The 23,230-nt window shown below is 39.8% G+C and overlaps 1 protein-coding gene across 7 annotated transcripts in view; it reads right to left on the bottom strand.

Annotated features, from left to right (window-relative positions):
* Window positions 1-23,230, bottom strand: part of MGMT (O-6-methylguanine-DNA methyltransferase) — a 292,365-nt gene that overhangs the window by 236,868 nt on the left and 32,267 nt on the right. For 6 of the 7 annotated variants that reach the window (XM_072129983.1, XM_072129980.1, XM_072129982.1 and 3 more), the window contains one exon: window positions 15,779-15,912. In XM_072129983.1, coding sequence (XP_071986084.1) covers window positions 15,779-15,912 — 134 coding nt within the window. Of the gene's footprint in view, window positions 1-15,778; window positions 15,913-15,995; window positions 16,136-23,230 lie in introns of those variants that run through there. The other variant, XM_072129979.1, reaches the window with a different exon arrangement.

The raw sequence follows: 23,230 nt of genomic DNA on the forward strand, positions 1-23,230 counted from the left end.
CCCCCGTGTGGAGGGGGCTTTATTACAGCATAATATAGCAGGCACCCCCCCCCCCGTGGGGAGAGGGCTTTATTACAGCATAATATAGCAGGCACCCCCCCGTGGGGAGAGGGCTTTATTACAGCATAATATAGCAGGCACCCCCCGTGGGGAGAGGGCTTTATTACAGCATAATATAGCAGGCACCCCCCGTGTGGAGAGGGCTTTATTACAGCATAATATAGCAGGCACCCCCCGTGGGGAGAGGGCTTTATTACAGCATAATATAGCAGGCACCCCCCGTGGGGAGAGGGCTTCGTATGTGACTACAGATTCCCACATACAGCCACACGAGGGAAGCAGTAATAACAAAGAGTCACAGTGGCCGCCACCATCAGGACGAGCACCAAGATTATAATACTTGGCAGACATGACAGAAGTCTGCACGCGGTTACAGCGCGGATCGGCTGTTTAACGTCTTCTACCTCCCACACACTTACAATGACAATTGAATTAAATCTACATTACTTTCTCTCAAACCGATCTAGATGGGAGACACAAAGGCAAACCTTGTTAGTATCTAACAAGTCCGTATTATTGCTGCTTTCTACATACATCATAAACCTTCTGAAGATCTTCCATTTAAAAACGATCTTTACGACATCTTCAGACCCCCGGCTCATACATCTAAATTGACACCATGCTGATATTTTCTGTTGAACTTGATTTTTTTCCTCGAAACCGAAGAGGTAACAAGATCAATGAGAGAAGACTCGTACCTCCTCCTCGCCGGCGCACTTAACAAGTTGAAAAAAGTATCATCTATTGATATTGATCTGTCTGGGAATATCAAATGCATGTGGTAGGTGCCATGAAATTTGTACAAAATATCAATTATTTCTCAAGCTTTGCTCGGCTGCACATGTCCAGGCAGTAGCGAGCGACATTACATCTTCTTGCACAATTCTCATTGTTACATCAGGATTTTCACCCTAAACCTACCTATTACAGACACACGGCTATCCTGAGCCAACTACTGTATACCGCTCTTACTCCATGACTTATACAAATGACATATCCGCAGCAGAAATCTTCAATCTGCAACATTAAAATGTACAAACAATCTGCAACATTTATCATTTACCAAGCAAATAATCTGCTTTTCCCACATATTCAAAATGTATTTGCCTGATGCTACCTCTAGGGGGCACATCTGTATACAGTTATTACATTATATACTCACATATTACCTACTAATAAATTATTTATATACTACGCTCTAATACCCCTCTAATACGAACATTCTACCTACTAATACAAAAATAATTCCTACATATATATTACATATACTGCCCAATTATAGACCACCAATACATCACTAATATAAACAAACCACCCACTAACACTAATATACTGCACGGGACACTAATACAGAACTTATACTAATATACTACCCACCAATACATTGCTAACATGAATTTAATATATTAGTATACGCAACTAATACTGATATACTACCTATTAATACACATAAGCTATCCTCTTCACACAGCACTAATAGCAATATAATACCCACTAATAAACCACTAATCCTAACTATAGTATACCACAAACACAAATATACATACATATATACATACATATATTACCTATAGTCTTCTATTATCTATAATCTAACGACTGATACAAATATACAATGGCAATAAATGACCTAATAATACACCACTTATAGCGATATACTACCCAATAATACTAATATATTACACACTAATAAACTACTACCAACCATATACTACCCAATAATACACTAATACTAATATATTACACACTAATAAACTACTACCAACCATATACTACCCAATAATACACTAATATATTACACACTAATAAACTACTAATCCTAACTATAGTATACCACAAACACAAATATAACACTCATATATTACTTATACTCTTCTATTATCTATAATCTAACGACTGATACAAATATACGATGGCAATAAATGACTTAATAATACACCACTTATAGCGATATACTACCCAATAATACTAATATATTACACACTAATAAACTACTAACAATACACTACCCAATAATACACTGATACTAATAATACACACTAATAAACTGCTACTAACAATACACTACCCAATAATACACTAATACTAATATATTACACACTAATAAACTACTACTAACAATATACTGCTCAATAATACACTAATACTAATATACTACACACTAATAAACTACTACTAACCATATACTACTCAATAATACACTAATACTAATATATTACACACTAATAAACTTCTTCTAACTATATACTGCTAAATAATACACTAATACTAATACATTAGACAACAATATACTACCCAATAATACACTAATACTAATATATTACACACTTATAAACTACTAACAATAAGCTACTACCAATACAGTGACATGAATTCGCTACCAATAGTAATAAACAATGTAAAGCATTAAAAAAAAAAATGCAAACAAAATGTAAAAACTTCTGTTATGAACAAACATATAAAACAGAGCAGAAATCCACGAGAGACGACAGCACTGGGTTAAATTAACCTCACATCAGTCCCTTATTTTCTTCGGGGGAGGGGGGGGGATATTTTTTTTCCCACCCCTGTAAAATATGGATGTAGAAATAAGCAGGAGTTTTTTAAAGTGCAGATTGACAAATACTTGGAAAGCTCCACAATTTGGCTTCCATATCTTCTGAATTGGTATTTCAATGACAGATGTTTGTTGCGGCAAAAACCACTGTCAGAATAAAATTAGGTGATCTATCATTTTAAGATATGGTCTTCATATACTGTTTACTCGAAGATATCACTTGCCTCAAGCCAATTCTGACCAAGAACATTCTGTGATATGGAAGTGATTTGTATATCATCATTTCTGTGATAAATGTAGCTCCTGAACACAAAATAACCGACCATTGCACAGTATTACAGTTAGAACTCCTTTACCAGTAAATCTGCACTAGTGGTTTTTATTACGAGCCGAGCGTGGGGGGGGGGGGGGCACCATCTGCGCGCTTTTATTTCACAAAAATATCACTGCTAAATGCCTTCCTTAAAGATAAAGTCACTTTTTATTTCTGAGTCGAGTATTATAAAAAAAAAAATACTTCCCTAATTAATAGGTAAAATGATTTATTATAAATACAAAACTGTTGCGTGATTTGTAGGTAGACTGGAGGGCTGCATATAGTATACAGGCAGTCCCTGGGTTACATACAAGATAGGTTCTGTAGGTTTGTTCTTAAGTTGAGTTTGTATGCAAGTCGGAACCGTATACTTTATAATTGTAACCCCAGGCAAAATTATTTTGGTTTCTGTGACAATTAGATTTAAAAAAATGTTGGGTTGTCAAAAGAACCAGATTATCTATAAAGCTTCATTACAGACACCAGTGATAACTGTTACAGCTGATTATTGTAGCCTAGGACTAAAGTATAGTAAATTACCAACATCCAGAGGTCCGGTTGTAACTAGGGGTCATATGCAAGTCAGGTGTTCTTAAGTAGGGGACCACCTGTATATAAAAAATAGTTGTTTTTAAAGTATTTGGATGGGCCTGCGACTGTAATTCGCTACCGGCTTCCCACCATTGATTCCACTGTGGCCAACCCATAGGAATTTAGTAATGTGCGTTTCCAGTGAGGAATCTTACACAGCGCCGGATTTAGGTCAATTAAAAAAAATATTAAAAAGGTGGAGTATTTTGTAGGTTTAGACATTTGGAAAAAGGTCTTTACTGAGGATCTAAAACCTTTTTTTTTCTACAGCAGTTCGTGGCAGGGACAGCATTTGGGGGCAGGGGGGGGGGAAATGGGCATTTGTCCTAAAGGGGCCCCTGCCTGTGGACTTATATGTGCAGAGGATGTATTGCTCCTTTAATACCCCTTGGTTGAATTCCCCGGTGAAGATGCGGATCATATTTTTGTCTGATTATATACCTCCTATAATTTGTCTATTTCCTATCAATATATCGGCCTAACTATTTATCTAACGTTTTGTCTATTTATCTTCTAACTACCCATCTCCTATTCATTATCTATCCATGAATCAATCTTCTATCATCTATCTAGCTATCTATAGATAATCTACTTTATATTAATGTATTACCTATAAATCTCTATCATCTCATCATATTTATCTTCTCTCATCCATCTCCCCATCATCTGTCTCTCTCCTATAACATTCTTCTACAGCCCAATATTACAGACACTTACCTTACTATGGAGAGCAACAACAACGTGTTATTACTGTGCAGGACTAAAGGAGTTACTGACTAACTGCTCATAAAATAGATTTTTTCGGGGCCCCACTTTTAGTATTGCACAGGGCACCACTTTGTTTCTAGCTGTAGCTTTGCAATACTTGTGCCCCCGGGTTTACTCTTTGTACTTTACTTTGGCCTTCTTCTGACGTAGTGGTGGCACGCAGAGGCCTCTCTGTGGGCAATCAGGCCGTTGCCCAAGCGAAGGGTTCACAAGACAAGACTCAAAGCCTCCTCCTTTAGTCCTTGGTAGTATTAGGCCCCTTCCACACTAGCGAGTGTGATGCGATGAACTCGCATCACACTCGCAACGCAAGCTGCCGGGAACGCACGGCCCGAACGCTGCACCGCGGGAGTGAACTCAGCATGTCAGTTCACTCCCGCGGTGCAGTGTTCGGGCCGTGCGTTCCCGGCAGCTTGCGTTGCGAGTGTGATGCGAGTTCATTGCATCACACTCGCTAGTGTGGAAGGGGCCTAAGACATACCACAATCAGCACATTCTCGGCTGTCTGGGACTGAAGTTACAGGCAGGGTTGGATCATCATTGTAGCTATTTGAGCTCCTGCTTCAAGCCTAATGATTATTCCTGTTATTATTATTACAACGGAATCTGTGTCCTCAGCATGCCAATACAGCCAGTCCCTGACCTAACTACACCCGACTTACAGACGACACCTAGTTACAAAGGGACCTCTCTGCCCAATGTGACTTCTGGTGAAGCTCTCTGGATGCTGGTCATTTACTGATCATTAGCTCAGGGCAACAATGTCAACAAAAGAGTTCTCAAAGGTGCCTGCAATGAAGCTTTATTGCTAATTCTTCTTCCCATAACAGCCCAAAATTATGCAAATCCTATTGTCACAAGGATGGAAAAAATACTACTAACCCAGGGACGGTCTCTACTGTGGCAGAGAAGGAAGCAATATGTTAGGAATAAATCACTGCTCAAAATTGCCAAAAGTGGGGTTTGGGTTGCTGTTGGTCTCTAAAAGGTCGGGTCATGCGGCCGCTGTTGGAGCTAACGGGGCGGTCGGTGCCAAATGAAGTGGGCGGGCTGAGTGGTCGCAAAGAAAGAGGCCGAGTCGGGCGGCCACAGATGAGGTACAAGGGCAGTCCCATCGCCCCAGTAAGCAAGGAGAGACAGACATTGCATTTATAAATTTTGTCTCAGCTGTTCATCTCGAGCCCTTGTGCCACCCAGGCCCGTAGCACTGCTATGGCTGCTGTTACGCCACTGTACCTCTGATTTCATACAGCTTAGCTACTGCAAGTTGTCAGAAGTACTTCCCAAGAGCGTCCTATATGTGCTACAAATGCGGGAAAGGGGTTTATGTACTCACAGGCCACATTTAGGGTGACCAGAGTATGTTTAGCTGACAACTCTAGATACTAGATACTATTAGTCACCTAATTTGCAAGCTCCGAGCTATAGAATAACCTCTCAGACAGGGTTAAAAACTTTAAATCATGTCAGACTCCCTCGTCCAATCCGCATTCAGATCTCAATCTCCCCATAAAACGTCATTTTCCATCCTTCACGACTTGACAAATCTCCATTTATTTAACAAGTGTTAAAATTTTGGGTGATGGGGCTTGGGTTTTGTTGCTAATTCTGCACATTTTTGCTAAGTTTTCATATTATTTCCTACACGGGCAGGAAAGAAAAAATATATATAAAAAATTCTGACCGCCTTGAGCATTTCCAAATGTAGGATTGTTTTTTTAAAGTATGCAGATGATCATAATGGGGGGAAAAAAAAACCTGCACTCTTTGTCTCTGTCTTTTCAAGATGTGACATCCAATTTGGCCTACAGCGACAGATCTCGTCATTGTTTCTTGGGTTTAATTTGCATGCTAAACTGCTCTGAAAAGATTTCATTTATTTTTAAATTTTGTCAAAAGGCTGATATTATACAGCTCATTACGAGTCCCTCTAACTCTTAGACAACGACTCCACATAGTGCACACTGTGTCTAATGAAGCGGGAAAACTCCGACAACAAATCATTTGTAGGCTTTTCTCTTCCGATATTATTTTATTTATTATTTTCTCTCCTAATGGAGGAAGTTTTTAATCATAATCAAATGTAATCATTTATGTTAAGCTATGCATGTACTAAGTCAATGTAGCACAAACAGCTATTAAGCAAACATTATGACATTAAGGGAGAAGCATGACTATTGCCGACCCAGCAATTTACATCCTTCCCGAAACAAACGTAAGCAGGAAAAATTTCAGCGACCGAGAGCCCTTTCATCAATCAAGTATGAAGTTTTCAGCACATGCCACCACACGTTGTTACTGCTCTCACCCCCTTTTATGGGTAGGGAATTACATTTAGATGCAATTCTGAACTGTGGATATAGCCTGAGCTAGATAAGACAAGAGTGCCACCTACTTGGCTGCAGTAAGCGGGTCCTACAGTCTGAAGATTTGTTGGGCATTGTTGGTCAGTTGCGATCGTTTGATGTCGGATATTGGTCTGTCACAGTGGGAACCTTTACTTATGTCATCAAAGAATCAGGAGGTGACACAGTTTGCCATATGTCTCTCTGTAACTGCAGGCATCAAACTCCATCTGTGGCGAGACGCAGCAGATACAACACAAGGACTATATAAAAACAGAATATTCAAAGCTAATGCAAGTGTGACCAAAATCAACTCAAAGGCAAAGGCATACTAATAGCCCTAATCATAGAAAAATTAAAAAAAATCACCAATTAAGTTGCTTGATCAAAGTTTTTCCGGCTTAGAAATTCCCTGTTTGTACACCACATTGGATAATTTAAAAGGAATTCTCATTTGCCTCATCTATCCAGCTACAGTACAAAAAGTGTATTGCCCTCTAAGGACTCCAATGACAATTTTGTGTTGCATAGAAAGTTGCTTCATGATCATATTGAAGAGTAAGGCTACATTCACACTGCCGTATGGGGGACGTATAGACGGCTGACGTATATACGCCCGATATACGTCCCCCATAGACGGCAATGGACACACAGCGCCCAATTCCGTCCTATCTTTCGACGGAATACGGCACCGTGCGCTGTGTATTCCTATGGAGAGGGGCATGGGTGAGCAGCACTCTCCCCCTCCTCCTCTCCCCGGCACTGCCGTGTGCCCGCCGTAAGGGCAGTGTGAATGCAGACAAAAAGGGAATGCTGAATCACAAAAATATTAACCAAGACAGACTATCTGGATCCAGGTCTAGCTTTCAGTCGCAGATTATCTGCACCGGTGGTATGGGTGGTCAGGGATGTTGGGCGAGACAGGGAACAATCTTTGAATGCCAAAGTGGTGACCCTATCAGCCATAGCAAGAAAAGTTGGTTCCAAGTCTGTGATTTATAGAATATTGCATCTTTACAACATCACAAACTCATTCAAGTCCCAAAGAAGGCTGATCACGCCCAAAAGACAAATGCAAGAGAGGACAGGATAATGCAGAGAAACTCCATGGGAAATCATTTCATCAATGCAGTTGGAATTGCCACCAACAGTGAACAGGGGAAGGATCTGTCTCTTCATACAGTGTCACAACGTTTAAGAGCATTTGGACTGAAAGCCGACTCTGCAGTGACCAAACCTCTTATTAACAGAAAGAAACAAAAGGCTTGGCCCAAATTTACCGAGGAGCATATTGCGTGGATATTGGAGAAGTGCCCACACATCATCTAAATAATGAAAGCAAGTTTAACTTTTTGGATCTGATGGGAAACATTATTTGAACCAGCAAACTGGGGAAAGACTGAACCCAAAATGTGTAAAGCTGTTGGAGGAAGTGTCATGGTTTGGGGAATGTTTTCTTTGGCAGGAGTTGGATCTATCATACAGCTACACGGCAGAGTGAATGCAAGTGCGTATCGAAAACCTTCTTCAACAACAAGTGGCTCCTTCCATCACTCAAATAAGCCAGAAATTCCCATGCTCCCGGCCACACAGCAAAAGAGTAAAACAGTTCCATGACACATTGAGCATTGAAACAATTAAATAGTCAGCCCGAGTCCAGTTTTAAACCCAATAGAACCCACAAAAGTCACAGAACTGTGCAAGAGACTGGAAAAAGAGTGGCCCAAAATCCCAGCAGAGCCATGTGAGAGGCTAGTGATGTCCTGTGGCCGGTGCTGAAGTCATTCACAGTAAAGGCCTGTGCACTTCCTACTGATTGGTGACTGTTGTAACCTGGAGAAAATGCTGTTATCTTTCTGTGCTCCAGTCATTGCTGTTCTATAATTATGATCATCACAATTTTTGCAAAATAAAAGGTTTTATGTTGATATTTTGGTTATTTTGTAAAACCCTGCTCTAATGGCCTGGTGACCCCTTCCAAAAATCCATCAAATTTTGATTAATGGAGATCACATTATTTCAGGGGAAAAACATCATACTTTGTTCTCCCAATTCTGATCTCCATGATCAAATTAACTATTTGTAACTAATTTCTTGAAGTAGTAGTGGTAGCTCCGGTTACAGCTAATCACTGGCCTGGCTTAATTACATAAATTAGTTGGATGATGGCAACACGTCTTACAAGGGGCATTTCACATTTTAAACAAGGTGTAAAGTGTTCAGATGTAGCTTAGCCTGAAAACCCGCACCACACATGCAAGTGGAAGGGGCAGAGCTGCAATTTAAAACCCAACCAACGCTATGGTACATATACTGTGAAGAGTGTACAGAAGTTTCAAAGCTATGCAGGGGGTGTTGCCTTTTCCTAAATTGTAAATAAGGTTAAGAATTTTGTTTTAATAGCAAAGAATAAAACTTAAAAAAAAATGGTAAGTCTGGCCTTAACATATATAACATTCTGATTGAACTGAAATATTCAACCAAATATTTAACAAAGGAGTTTTCAGTAGTAAAACACGGAATGGGGACAGCCTTTGGAAGACCCCATCATACTTATCCCTCCCAAGGGAAACCCTGGAGGGACCTTCCATTCCCCGGGGCTTCCTCTTCAGAAACGCTGTCAGTGATGACTTTAAAGGCATCTACCACCAGGATGAAGGATTGTAAACCCAGCACACTGACATACTGGTGTGTGCCCCCTCTGGCAGGATCTGATCTTCTTAAGGCTTCCTATGCCCTTGTTTTAAAAAAAAACACATGGAATAAGAAGCTAAATGAAGAGCAGATCCTACCAGAGGGGGCGAACATCAGTAAGTCAGTGTGCTTGGTTTACAATCCTTCATCCTGGTGGTAGTTGTCCTTTAAGTTCATTTCTACACAAGGTCTGGGGCAAACGCAGACAGTCTCAACTGGAGCCCTCCCATTTGATATTTATTTTGCATAATAGAGTTTAATTAGATAATTTGTTACTTGTAGATACAGGATAAACATTACTCAGAGCATCACAATTACAACATATAGATTTAAAAAAATACCTATTTTGGTGCAAAAAATGAAACCCAAGCCGTATGAAGATTATGATGTAAGGTGAACCATTATTGGTCAAGTCTATCTAGCGCTATCCTATCAGGATGATTAATGAAGGCACCTTTTTCTCAGAATGTCAGAGTCTGCCTTTTTAACAACTGACCTTTCATAGAACACTACTGAACTCATAATTCCACTTTTGTTCAGTTTCTTATTAGTGGAGTTAAAATTAATACTTAGGGGAATGATGGCTAAGGTGATGCATAGTAAATCACGCAGCACATCTGCCTTCTAATCGGACTACCAGAGGAATAGTACCTGCCCCCGTCTCCACAGACACCACTTTATTTACATTGAAAATAAGGGGAAAAGAGTCACCTGGATGATAAGCGGACCATTGTATGCTAATAGCACGACGTTTCCCTTGCTCAGCCTTTATGATAACATAGAAACATCTGAGACATTAAGTATAGTGTATAGGATGAAGCATAACCCGAAGCTGCTACATCTGTACCATGACCACCAGTATAATGAACCATGTTATGGGCCGGTGGAGGCCCCTGGGTGCACCTGCACCCTCTGTACTCCATCTATGAAAGCTGCATCTCCACTTCTGCCAATTGGCTGATACATTATAGATAGAACCATCGGTTTCCTGCTCTGTAGAGACTGGAGTAAGACTTGTAACATTAACTTATTTCTGTGAACAGGAATAGAAATACAGGCAGTCCCCGGGTTACGTACAAGACTGGTTGTGTAGGTTTGTTCTTAAGTTGAATTTGTATGTAAGTCGAAACTGTATATTTTATCATTGTAATCGCAGCCAGAACTTTTTTGGTCTCTGTGACAATTGGATTTTAAAAATGTTGTGTTGTCATAAGAACCAGGATTAACAATAAAGCTTCATTACAGACGCCTGTGATAACTGTTACAGCTGATTATTGTAGCCTAGGACTAAAGTACAAGAAATTACCAATATCCAGAGGTCCGTTTGTAACTAGGGGTCGTATGTAAGTCAGGTGTACTTAAGTAGGGGACTGCCTGTATGTGGATCTAGGAGTGTTATTATTTAAAGGAGTGTCTGGGATAAAGGGTTTCTTTTATATGGGGATATCTTTAACCCTCTCTGGCGCTCTAGTTAAGCATAACTGAATATGGGGGCTCAACGGTGACATGGCATCGAGGAACACGCAACCACTACATCAACAATAGCAGGCCGAAACAGGTGCGGGCACCATCGACGCGGCACCACAGCTGGGACTAGGTATCCAACAGAGGCTAACGTTGGCAGATAGCAGCACTCCGAGTTACAAAAAACCTAACCCTGGCCAGCCGTTTTAAAGGGACACGCCATTCCCAGCTTTTACCATGTAGTGTTAAAAATTAAAGGGGAATCCAGTAAAACATGAAAGAGTTAAGTAAAAGTGGGTGTCTTTAATATAAACAATAAAGTTAAGAGACTTTGAAAACCAATACATACCATGTATGCAAGTGCCATGGGGGCAGAGTCCTCATTCTCAAAGCCGACAAAAGGAACTTTTATTCCTTGCCATCATCCAGTCAAGGAGGTTGGGAGCTTGACCAAGAAGAAGTCAAGCTGGCCGGCCTCTTAATTGCCCTTTCCCCCTTCCTGCCCTATGCAGTGCCCTGCCTCCTATCTTGTCGTGTCATTCTCTGGTTTGCCGGAGTTCACGCGCAGGCACTTTGTGGTTGTGACTCCAGTTGGGTACGTGCAGGGGCGGAGGGTACAAGCGCCTTGTGCATGCACTCTGTCCTTGGAAAATCTGCTTCTCGTACCTAAAATCTATACATTTAAATATTGTAGCCATCTTTCTCTACTTCAGCAGAAACCTCCTCACTAGTAAGATTAAAGGTGTAAGTACCCAGGATCAGGACTGAGCCACTCGGCTTTCTACGGAGGGGGGAGGAGTGCTCCCTACTTCCCCATCCAAAAAGCCCAACAGTTGCCCTTTACCCCTGTGTCGCACGTAATCTCACCGAAGAAACCTGAAAGTCTTCTTGGGTTTTTTAAGTTTTTATTTTATCCTCCCCCCGCACCTTCCCAAATCCTTCTATTGTCACTATGAAACATTAATCCATTATTTACTACCATATATTCCATAGACTTTATTACATCCTCCTCAAAACCCTAAATAAAAATTTACTTATAAAAAGAACCACCGCGCCGGCGGTTTTTTTGATTTTTTTTTTGGTCGGCAAGTTGTTTGAAGCGAGTATTTTTCATTTCTGACAGAATAATGCATTTGCATTCTGTCTTTTTTTTAAAGACCCTTTTTGTGGCTCAGGACTTTTGAGGCCTACAGGCAATCATCTTTCGCGTCAGAACCCAAACCGTAATGATTATTCCTTAAAAGTGCATTAATATAACTGTTCCATATTCATTTTTAAGAGTTCTTCCATTTTCTTTTAAGATAGATTCCTTTTTTACTGTCACCAGACTGACAGAAACAGCTCCTTGAAAAATACTCCCATGAATAAATGGTTAAAATATATCATTTAATTCCAATGTATCATAATGTATCCAGCATTAATATTTTTTATTATATGAAATACTGCCAGCCACCAAAAAGGGAAAAGTCCTTGACCAAAATATCTCAGGATATTAAACTGAGAAATGATCTACTGATGCAAATCATTAAATCTATTTGCATTTGCTTACTGAACCCTATCAAAGAAATTAAACTACATACAGTAGGAAAGAAATCTGCTTCGGTTAAGAGGAGACATCTTGGAGGTTCCCGAGATCTATGCCATTAATTTTTTTTTTTTTCCCACTTCCAATCATTAACAAGTTAAATGTTTTTACTGCTTGAAAAGTTTTAATAAATAGGGGGAAAAAAAATTAAATAGGTATCGGACAATTTGAACACGACTCGTAGTCACTATGGAAATACAGCTGAGCTATATCACCAGCCAATCATATTATCCCATACATTCTTATACTATCTACATACCGGTATCTCTCCATTAGGTTGAGGTCCATGATACGTATACGTATATAGACCTGTATTATTTTGTAGCAGATGCAATAACTGTGTCGGGTGCATATTTTTGCTTTGATAAAAGACAAAATATTTTTTTGCCGAATGTCGCTCCGCCAAGTGGCGAGTTTAGACGCGACTCCATCCGAAGTTTGTAAATTGTGATGTAGACTGGTTCCTCATCCTTCCAAAGTCTCACTTAGGGTCGGAGTAATCAATTGTAGAAGAAAGTAGGAGAGAGAGAGTGCTACAACACAAATACTTGTCATGGTGGACGTCTTCTTTGGGTTAATACGAATTCACAATCTCAGCCGATGAGCGAGTAACTTGTTGGCAAAACTTTATATATAACACAAAGCTTCCAGCACATTTACTTTCAAAGAATTTTAGAAAATCTGAGAAGGATATTGATACACTGGATTTCATTATTATTGATGTATAGTAGTTATTACTCAAGACATTTGTGATGCAAAGGCCAACATGGAAATAATTACCGTATATACTCGAGTAGAAGCCGACCCAAGTATAAGCCGAGGCCCCCAATTTTAACACAAAAACCTGGGAAAACCTATATTTTTTTTTACTCGAGTATAAGCAGAGTTTGGGTTTTCAGCATATTTCAGCATATACATGGTATGTCATAGTCTGCCCAAAAAATAGCCCCAAATGTCTTCTGTCACAATTACCCGAGGTGCAAGACTGTTTTAGACTTTTTAGTACTAGTATGAAAAGCACTTGCTCTCATAAAAAGGATGTGACTTGGACAGAAACAACACTCCATGTATTATGCCAATTCATCTAGATTCGGGCAAAGTTTACTGGTGTAAACGAGGGGGGCATTCACACGGACAGGTGCTCGCTCGGGCTGGCTCCTGGGAGGGTACAGGGCTGGGAGAAGAAGGGGGAGCACCCTTCACCCCTCTTCCATCCATTGGCAGAATAGAGGCGGTGCAGCCTCCCGACTCGGTAACAGTGCAGTAGAGCTGTGTGTGCTCCCCACGTCGTGACCAGGAGCCACTGAAGTTTATGGGGGCCGTGATCTGGTCGCAAATCATGCGACCAGATCATGGCCCCCTGTAAGGGACGTCTGAATGAGGCCAAAGTCAAGGAACAAGAGGTTCTAGACAGTAGAGATGTGTGTCCAGGGTTCGGATGTCTCCTGCGGGACCTGGATATATTACCAGCCTTGCAGCCAATTCATCAAATTAACACTCCTAACTACGACCCATAGCTCCAATCACGGCCATGGCTAGAATCTAGGGGCAACGATTTGTCGCACAATACGTCGGGGGTTGCATGGGACGCACCCAAACCCTTAAAGTTTGGGTCCGCTCAACTCTACTTGACAGTTTTCTGCTGCTCCAGATTTATCGAGGTGTCTGGCATAGTTTAGGTCTGTCTCGTCTAACTGTGACCCGTCTTACTTTAAAACACTTTTGATAAATCTTCCCCAGAGTCTCTAAAAAGTGGAAACTCACAAGTTTAGGTTAGCAACTCGACAGCCCTGTGTCAGATAAGAACAAAGAATTGGATCTACATCATCAACGAACACTGTAAACCTTCCGCAAAAGTGAAGGTTCATATTTGCTGAATACTATTTCTATTTTTTTATTTTAAGGTTTTAAAATTTTCAAAGCAGAATATATACAGTAATTTATAAAAAATAAATAAATAATAATAATAATATATATAATTTACATTAAAACAATTTTAAAAAATAATACATCTAACTGTTCGGACTTTGACAATGCTTCTCGTAAAATTTTGGCTCCAGTTACGTAAAAAAACAAAACCAAAAAAACCCCAAAACAATTGTACCCATAAGGTTATCAAAGAACATAGAAAACAACTAATTTTACATGCATAGCAAAATAACCATTATAGAACCCCAAGGGTGTAAAACGAAAACCAAAAATAGGGAAGGAAAAAAAAAAATGTGTCTTTCAAAACAATAAAAGGCAATGTTACTCTGGCATGGGCTGTACAGGAACAAGCTGAATGCCTGCTTCACTGGCTGGAGGGCTTAGCAGCTTTTCATTTGTGAGCGCTGAAGAGGGGCTCCCCTGTGTCCCAAACAAAAGATACGCTGTGAGAGAACACTCTCAACGCTTCACCTGCTGTAGCCAATGAGAAAAACTAAGACTGCTCCTTGGCACCAGCCAGCAGAGAAAAAAAAAATATATTTTTTTTTTTTCCTTCACTATAGCAATATTGTCTCGGAAACTTTTGATATACTCAAAGAAATACACATGAGATCTCCATCACTTTTTTTATTGTTTTTTTTCCCCCCTTACATAGAATACTTGCAAATCATTATTATTTATTGACTGAAGTTGAAAGAAATGTTTAAAAATTTACAATTTAAATAAAAATTTAAAAAGTCTAAAACACAAACCTTTCAATGTGTTAAAAAGTGTACAACATTTTCTTTTCCAGGCAGCAGTGATTGGACATTTAGTGGTCATGCAAAAGGACATTAGCCTGCGAGAGTTTTTTTTTTTTTTTTCTAAACGCGGAGGGTCCCCTCCATTTTTCTAAATTAAAGTGGTATCCTTGTCTAGGCATTGATATTTAATTTAATTCATCATACATATACATTTATGCAATTGGATGTTATTTTTAAAAAAAATTAACCCATGTGAAGATAATTTGTAAATGAGGATGAGTTCCTTGGATACAACCTCCACTGCTGGAGTAATGGTGCAAAGAAAGTTTTTGCATTTTAAATGTCTGAGAGTTTCTGCATGTCCTACAGCCACCCTGTGGTAATGAAAGCTGCTTGATAGACAATGCCCAATACTGCATGTGTAGACACCTTTGCCAGGGTGTGGGGGTGGTTGTATCCAAGGACAGCTATCTCGCTTTAAGGGAAACCACTGCTACAGTTATGATAAAAGAATTACACAGGTAGATTTTTTTTTCATAACATGCAATTGATGAAATGTATCTATATGGCAGATGTATTCAATTAAGTTTGAATGGCCAGATGGGAATAAACCTTTAAGTATAGTCTTGTGGCCAAAACAGTAAGTAAGGTAACAAGCGCATATCCAGAGAAACATTTTTGAGAAAGCCTTTGAAATACCAAGAAAAGTCTTAAAATATAGCTTACCCTGATTCAGGGATGTCACAATTCAGCAGTTTTATGTCATGGATTCCAAGTTCACATCCCGATATCTGGATTTCTCCTATAGGGCTCTTAATCAGTACATCTTTCAATGTGCAGTTTCCACTTCCTGGCGCCATCTAGAATGAAAATGTATATATAAAATACTGTAAAATAACAAGACAATTAAACCAAAAGTATCTTTTTCAGGAAGAACACTTACGTAGAAGCTACAACTCATGGCTGGTTCAGGTCTGTACATGGAAGGAACCACAAGCAGCCAGAGCTTCCTCTTCTACATATGGGCTATGATTTCAGCTTTGTTACTCCTGACTCCACTGATAATAATGTATTCCTCTGAAGAGATCAACTCAAGTTTGGCCACCCAAAAGCAAAAAAAAATACAACCAGAGCTTTGACCACTCTCTCCGAAGGCCCAACAACTGGCACATAAGATACCCATTTGGCAAGTACACCCAAAAACTGCAGTTTCCTAGAACAAAAATAGTACAACCATGTGGATAAGAGGTTAAAAATAGCATAATATCACATGCTCATAGCTTGTAAGACAGAAATATACAATAATAATTGAGAATAGTTCAGAAAGTGCTAAATTACCCAACATTAAAAATTGCAAATTACCGTATTTTTCGGACTATAAGGCACCCAAAAAATCCTTTTATTTTCTCAGAAATCAAAAGGTGCGCCTTATATATGAACCGTACTTACAGACAACAGCTGCCTTGTACTGTTCACATGTCTGCCACCTGCTGGTCATTCATCCTTATAATCAGGTGCTCCTTATAATCCGGTGCGCCTTATATATGAACCGTACTTACAGACAACAGCTGCCTTGTACTGTTTACATGTCTGCCACCTGCTGGTCATTCATCCTTATAATCAGGTGCTCCTTATAATCCGGTGCGCCTTGTATATTAACCTAGACGATTTAGCAGGCATTTATTGATGGTGCACCTCATAATCCGGTGTGCCTTATATATTAACCTAGACGTTTTAGCAGGCATTTATTGATTGTGCGCCTTATAAACCGGTGCGCCTTCTATATTAACCTAAACGTTTTAGCAGGCATTTATTGATTGTGCGCCTTATAATCCGGTGCGCCTTATAGTCCGAAAAATACGGTAATTCCTGTCTAATGCATGTGCCACTGTGATACCTGGCCCCATTATGCCCCCATATCATAAGCAGTCCTAACAAGATTTCACAGCAATTGCTGCAAACACAATACAAGGAACATTTCCATGAAGCCCTAGAAGAGGGACGTGCCCTTAAGGGTTTTTCACAGGATTCTCCCCTCATACAATTATGCAGCCACGTTGCGTGCCCACCAGCCAATGTCACAGACGTAGCCGGAGCAGGCAGGATAGCGGAGCCAGATGAAGAGCCAATGTCTTTGCTTAGATCATAGCGGTTTAATCTGTACCAATTTTACCTTAAGCTAAAAGCCATTCATATTAATTGACTACAGTAGACGAATTGATTTTCATGGCAAATTAAGGATCATTCGCAAAATAAAATGCATTTTTGTTTCGTCTCTTTCATCCCTCGTTTTCACAGGAATTGGGATTAGAGAATTAATCTTTCGACACCGTTTTAATGGCGGCTTCAGAATTGCCCTCAATAAAGAATTTCAAGTATGGAAAAGCTAAAGAAACCCGGTTACAACAATTAAATCCCCTTAAAAGAAGGAGACGGGGGGGGGGGGGGGGGGGAAGACAGAGGTTATCTTGTAGCTGAATTATAAGTAGGAGCTTTCCTCAATTCAGACAGAGAAGGTAAAAAAAAATATGTATTACAACTCTCAAGTTTCTAGTAGGGTAACCAGCAGGGGCTGAGACTTGTGCGCTTAGTTTTGTACAATGCAAATCAGATGTACTATATATGCAAATCAAGAAACACTGCACTCAATTAAGTATAAGGGACTTTCACGTCTTCCGGAGCCTTAATCCTAAATAAGAGAATAGAGAATGAATCCGCCGACCAGAATTGTCCTCTAATTGACTAGATCTGCATTGTGGAATTTGATTTAATGAACTCTTTAAACAATTCAGGAGAGTTCAACCCCGGGAAATAATAGTATTACTGTCCCCACTCTATGGCCGCACGTGATGTAAATATATAGTCTGTTCAAGACAATAACACTTACAGGATGAAATTAAATGGATCGGGAGATATATCCGAGGAGCCCGACGCTGTCCTTTCCTGGACTCGTTCTAAAGGCACAAAGCAAGGACTTGTATCTACATGAAACATAATATCAAGGCAGCGATAGAAGGGACCAATCACCAATGTTACATTTATAAAAATTTGCAATAAAATGTTTCCCTATTGTGGTCTAGATTTAATAAAAGGTTCTGCATCCACTTTCACTCTGGCCACTAGGGTTGCATCATGTATGACTGAATGTGGCCTTCGTACAATTCATACTTCACAGAATGAGAGATATGGACATCTATGTTAGGTCTCAAACACACGACCGTGCGGAGCGATCACTCAGAACACCGTGCTTCACCGAGACGTGCACAATCCAAGTCTATGGGGGCAGTAAACGTGACACGGTTTATGCAGCCAGCTCATGGCACCCATAGACTTTTACGGTGCACAGTGTGGTGCATGCCCAATGACTGTGCCGGGCACTCATTTCCTATGGACATCAGCATTGCCCACCCCACCGATAACAACCGGCCGCAAATGGGGCCTGTTTGTGGCGCGTTTTACATGCATGTTCATATACATGAGGCCTTAGATCAGTGGTGGCGGACCTATGGCGGCACTTGGAGCCCTCTCTGTGGGCACCAGGCCATCACCCAGCACAAATGTTATCATTTAGGATTCAATACCTTCTTCTGCAGTCACAGGCAGCCCATTATGTGCCACGTTCAGCGCTATATTAAAGTGACTAGAAGTGCAGAAGGAGTAAGGAGGTGCTGACACAGCTGGATTATCTTCTCTTCTCCGGACCTGTGATTCATCCTGTTAAGGGACCTTATAGGGAAACTACAAAAATAATTTGAATCTCTCCTTCTTTCTGCTGTATTGGTGTTCTCAGGAAGCCAATAAGTTTGAAACCTGTGAGTTACTTAGTAACTTTAAATTGTCATTTGCCACTTTGTTAAAAATATGTGGCTTTTGCTTGTTGTTTCGGCACTCCGTCCCTAAAAGGTTCACCATCACTGTCATAGATGAAGAAGGGCACCACTGGTTTTAAACTCTGATACTTATGTTAAGTTAAAAAATAAGAGTAGTTCTTAAAAGGGAACATGTCAGGTCACACGTTCAGTCATGACTTACAAGTTATAGAGCAGAATCAGTTCAGCAAATATATATATATGTTTTTAAGAAATATTAATGAATTTGTTGAAATCCCTTCTATTAGAGTGCAGTGGGTAATGTTACTCAGTGTTAGGAGACTTTAGCTTCTCGGGGTGGGGGTGGGGGGGGGTTCAGGGCACCAGTCATGTATGTACAACAGCGCTTCATTCACACAAGGACCTTTGGGTCCCTTTTTTGCTGTTCATTGAAGGCAAGGAATAAGTTACCATATATACTCGAGTATAAGCCTAGTTTTTCCGCACAAAAAAATGAGGAAAACCCCCAAACTCGGCTTATACTCGAGTAAAAAATATCCAGGTTTTTGTGGTAAACTTAGAGGCCACGGCTTATACTTGGGTCGGCTTATACTCGAGTATATACGGTACTTTCATGAGACAACCTCTTTAATTGGTAGGTTATAGTAAAGCTTCTTTATAGATATTCTCTGCTGCTGCTGCTTGTAAATCAGACTCCATGTTCATGTGATTGGCAACTTTCAAAACTAAAATTTTCCCATCGGAAAGGATTTGGTTGATCCCAGACTTCAGAAAGATCCGATGTGGATACTACCTTTACGGGATCGCTTAAAAGTAAGCGTATTTAGTATTAAAATAAGTATTTCCTAAACATCTAGATTTTTCCTATAGATTTGAGATTGATTTTCCATTCGATAATCCGTGGAGCACAAAGGACGTGTGAGGTCTTCCCATAAGTAACATGGAAGGGTTAGCATTTCGCTAATACTATATTTTACCACCAAGTCTAAAAACTTCCCCTTTACATGCAGCTGACAAAATATATAAACTGTACATCTGGTCTTCCACTTACTAGAATGGCTCATGTATTTTAGTGTGTTTGGCAATGTGCAGCTCTAAATGACATTGCAGATTAGGTTGTACTTGGCTTTGGTGCACAGTGTTTAATATTAATATTAAACAGTAATGCAACCCGAAACTGATGTAAAAACATTGACTCAAGAACTATAGTATGAACAGAACTGGGAGCTATTTTCAAACATGTTTTTGCATGTTTCAGTTTTTTTGGACATGGTAGAATTTTCCTTAATTTATGTGACAACGTCCCTTACCTTTTTTTGGCCCAACTTCTCCACTTTGACGAAACTGGTCGGAAACAGAACAGAGGATAGGAAAAGTTATTAGATCCCCAAATGGACAATGCATTCAGGGCTCTACCTGTTTGAGCTTTGATGGAATAAAAAAAAAATAAACTTATGCCATCAATTTCCAAACCAAGGCAGGAAGTAGGTGGCAATAAGCCACACACTTCCTGTGCAAGGAAGGCGGGGCTATCAGAGACAGAGATGGAACCTGTAGGTGAATTGCAGATTTCAGAGTCCATAAAACTTCCATTGGCCGTACCCAATCCCCTAAAACAAACATGTCCACAGTTTTATTTGGGAATGGGAAAGAGTGGCTATAGACTTTACAGAAATTCAAGTTCCTGGAACTTAACAAAAAGCCATGGAAGATCCCAGTAGAAGGCAAGATATAGCAGGTTATATGGATATAAGTCCACCAAGATATAAACTATACCAGATTTTAAGTGTCCAATGCGAAGTGATTAATTGGTCTACAAATGGAAACCCACAAGTGAATTTGCTTTCCAACAAACTAGCCTCCTGCACGTCTGACATTCACTGGAACACACCTAGATCTATTGAACTGAGTTGCTGAGTTTAGTTCAGCAGTTCTAAGTCCTGCATGTGAACAGAGTCAGGACCAACTCACTTGTGGGAGTGTGTCTTCTATTTGTTGGTTTGCGAAATGTTGACAAAATTCTAAAGTTTTTGGCACATCTTAGGCCACGTCCCTTCAGTCAAAATTAGAAAAGTATTTAAAACAGTCTATAACAATTAAAAATTTCAAAAATTGTGCCCTAAACAGAATGACAAAAATGCTGCAATGTGTCAAAAATTGATAATGGCTACTCTCATAACCAGTTATACCCTAGACATGTCCAGGCTGCATTTAGATGAAGCCTTTCAATCTTAGTCTATATTACAATAATTCCTTTCTTTGCTGCATGTCATTTACATAACTTAAATAAACTTTACAAATTTCTCTTTTCTGAGAGTTACCCAGAAGCCGAGTGTCAAGTGCAACAAACGTGAAAAGTATTGTCAATGTTTGAACTTTTTTAAGTGGAAGGCTTCAAGTGGAATTGTATTGATGTACCGAGACACTTGTGTGTAAAAAAATAAAAATAATAATAATAATAGAGAGGAGAAATAAAAAAAAAAAAAAACAAGGGAAAAAAAAAAAAAAACTTTTTCCATCTTCAAATCCCTCCACAACAAGCAGCCGCAGCTTTGTGAGGAATAACATTACCATCACTCAGAGATGAATCTGAAATTTCACTAAAAAGATATAGACATGTAGTACATAAATAAATTCAATGCAATGAATACTCGCCACTTTTGATTTCCCCAAACTTCTGCGAAATAAAGTACAGCCTTATATCTTTCTGCTCAGGCTCCAGATTTCCTCACCAGAGGATTCTTCCTCCAATGCTAGAGGCTCGATGGTCATTGCTCAATATATTCATGATTGCGCTGCCACCGCGCCTGGAAATGATACACTGTAAACTGAGGTGCCATTAACAAGAGTCTACACAGACAGGTGTAACCGGAATGGAACTGTTTAGGCAATGGAACATTGACAAAAATCGATAAATTCATCTTTCTGATTTATTTATATCATTTTTTTTTTTTTCTCAAATTAAGCCTTTTAACATTCTAGCTTGCCCTCCCTTGGTTGCATCTATTTTCCTCCTCCAGTTTGGCCCTTACAATATACAAAAAGATACATTTGGACAATTTGAAGAGTTTTTTCATGTTCTGACAAATCAAGATGCGATAAAACATGGTTACAAATTCCGGTACTGGGATCCACAACGGAGGCCAAATCAAAGGGGTGATTGTAGTAGTGTGTGCACCCCCAAAATGGAGAAACACTACAGTGAGAAGTAGACCTAATGGTAGATTCCTCCTGCTGCCTCTGCCCTGATCTGTAATGTAATAATCCTGGAACATAACTTGTTACAATCTTTATATTAGTAATATGTAAATTGACTGTAGAGGCTACTGGGGTGTGTCCTAGCCTGGCCGGGCACTGGGAGCTAAGGCTACTCCCCGCCCCAGGAGCCTCTGCAGGTAATTTACATATTACTAAAATAAAGTTTGTAGGTTAGGTTCTAGGATTATTAAATCACAGATCAGGGCAGAGGAAGGAGGAATCTACCATCAGATCTACTTCTGGTAGTAGATTCCTCATGGTAGTGCTCCTTTAGGAGTTTTACAAAAACCAGATATCAGATGAGTCCATAATTCTCAGCAATAATTCAATATTAGCAAAGGCAGCAGTGTAGGTGTCCTTTATTACCATTTACTTCCACCCTCACCATGGCATTGCCAGCTGAGAATATAAGAACATTACCATAGTCCAACTGGACTTTTCAAAGGCATTTGACACCGTGCCACATAAAAGGTTGGTATATAAAATGAGACTGCTGGGAGTAGGAGAAAATCTGTGTATTTGGGTAAGTAATTGGCTTAGTGATAGAAAACAGAGGGTGGTCATTAATGGCACATTCTCAGATTGGGTTGATGTTACCAGTGGAGTGCCACAGGGGTCAGTATTGGGGCCACTTCTTTTTAATATTTTTATTAATGACCTTGTAGTGGGTTTACACAGTCAAGTTTCAATATTTGCAGATGATACTAAGCTGTGTAAAGTAATAAATACTGAGGTCGATAGTTTAGCATTACAGAGGGATTTGTGGAAGCTTGAGGGATAGGCAGAGAAATGGTTGATGAGGTTTAATGTAGATAAATGTAAAGTTATGCACTTGGGCCATGGAAACAAAGTATAATTATGTTCTAAACGGTCAATTACTTAGTAAAACTGAAGCTGAAAAGGACTTGGGGGTATTGGTGGATGGTAAACTTAATTTTAGTGACCAGAGCCAGGCGGCTGCTGCTAAAGCAAATAAAATAATGGGATGTATCAAGAGAGGAATAGATTCTCATGATAAAGACATAGTTTTGCCCTTATACAAATCCCTGGTCAGACCACACATGGAATATTGTGTACAGTTTTGGGCACC

The sequence above is a fragment of the Engystomops pustulosus genome, chromosome 11 (assembly GCF_040894005.1).
Source record: "Engystomops pustulosus chromosome 11, aEngPut4.maternal, whole genome shotgun sequence".
In the NCBI taxonomy this organism is placed as follows: domain Eukaryota; kingdom Metazoa; phylum Chordata; class Amphibia; order Anura; family Leptodactylidae; genus Engystomops; species Engystomops pustulosus.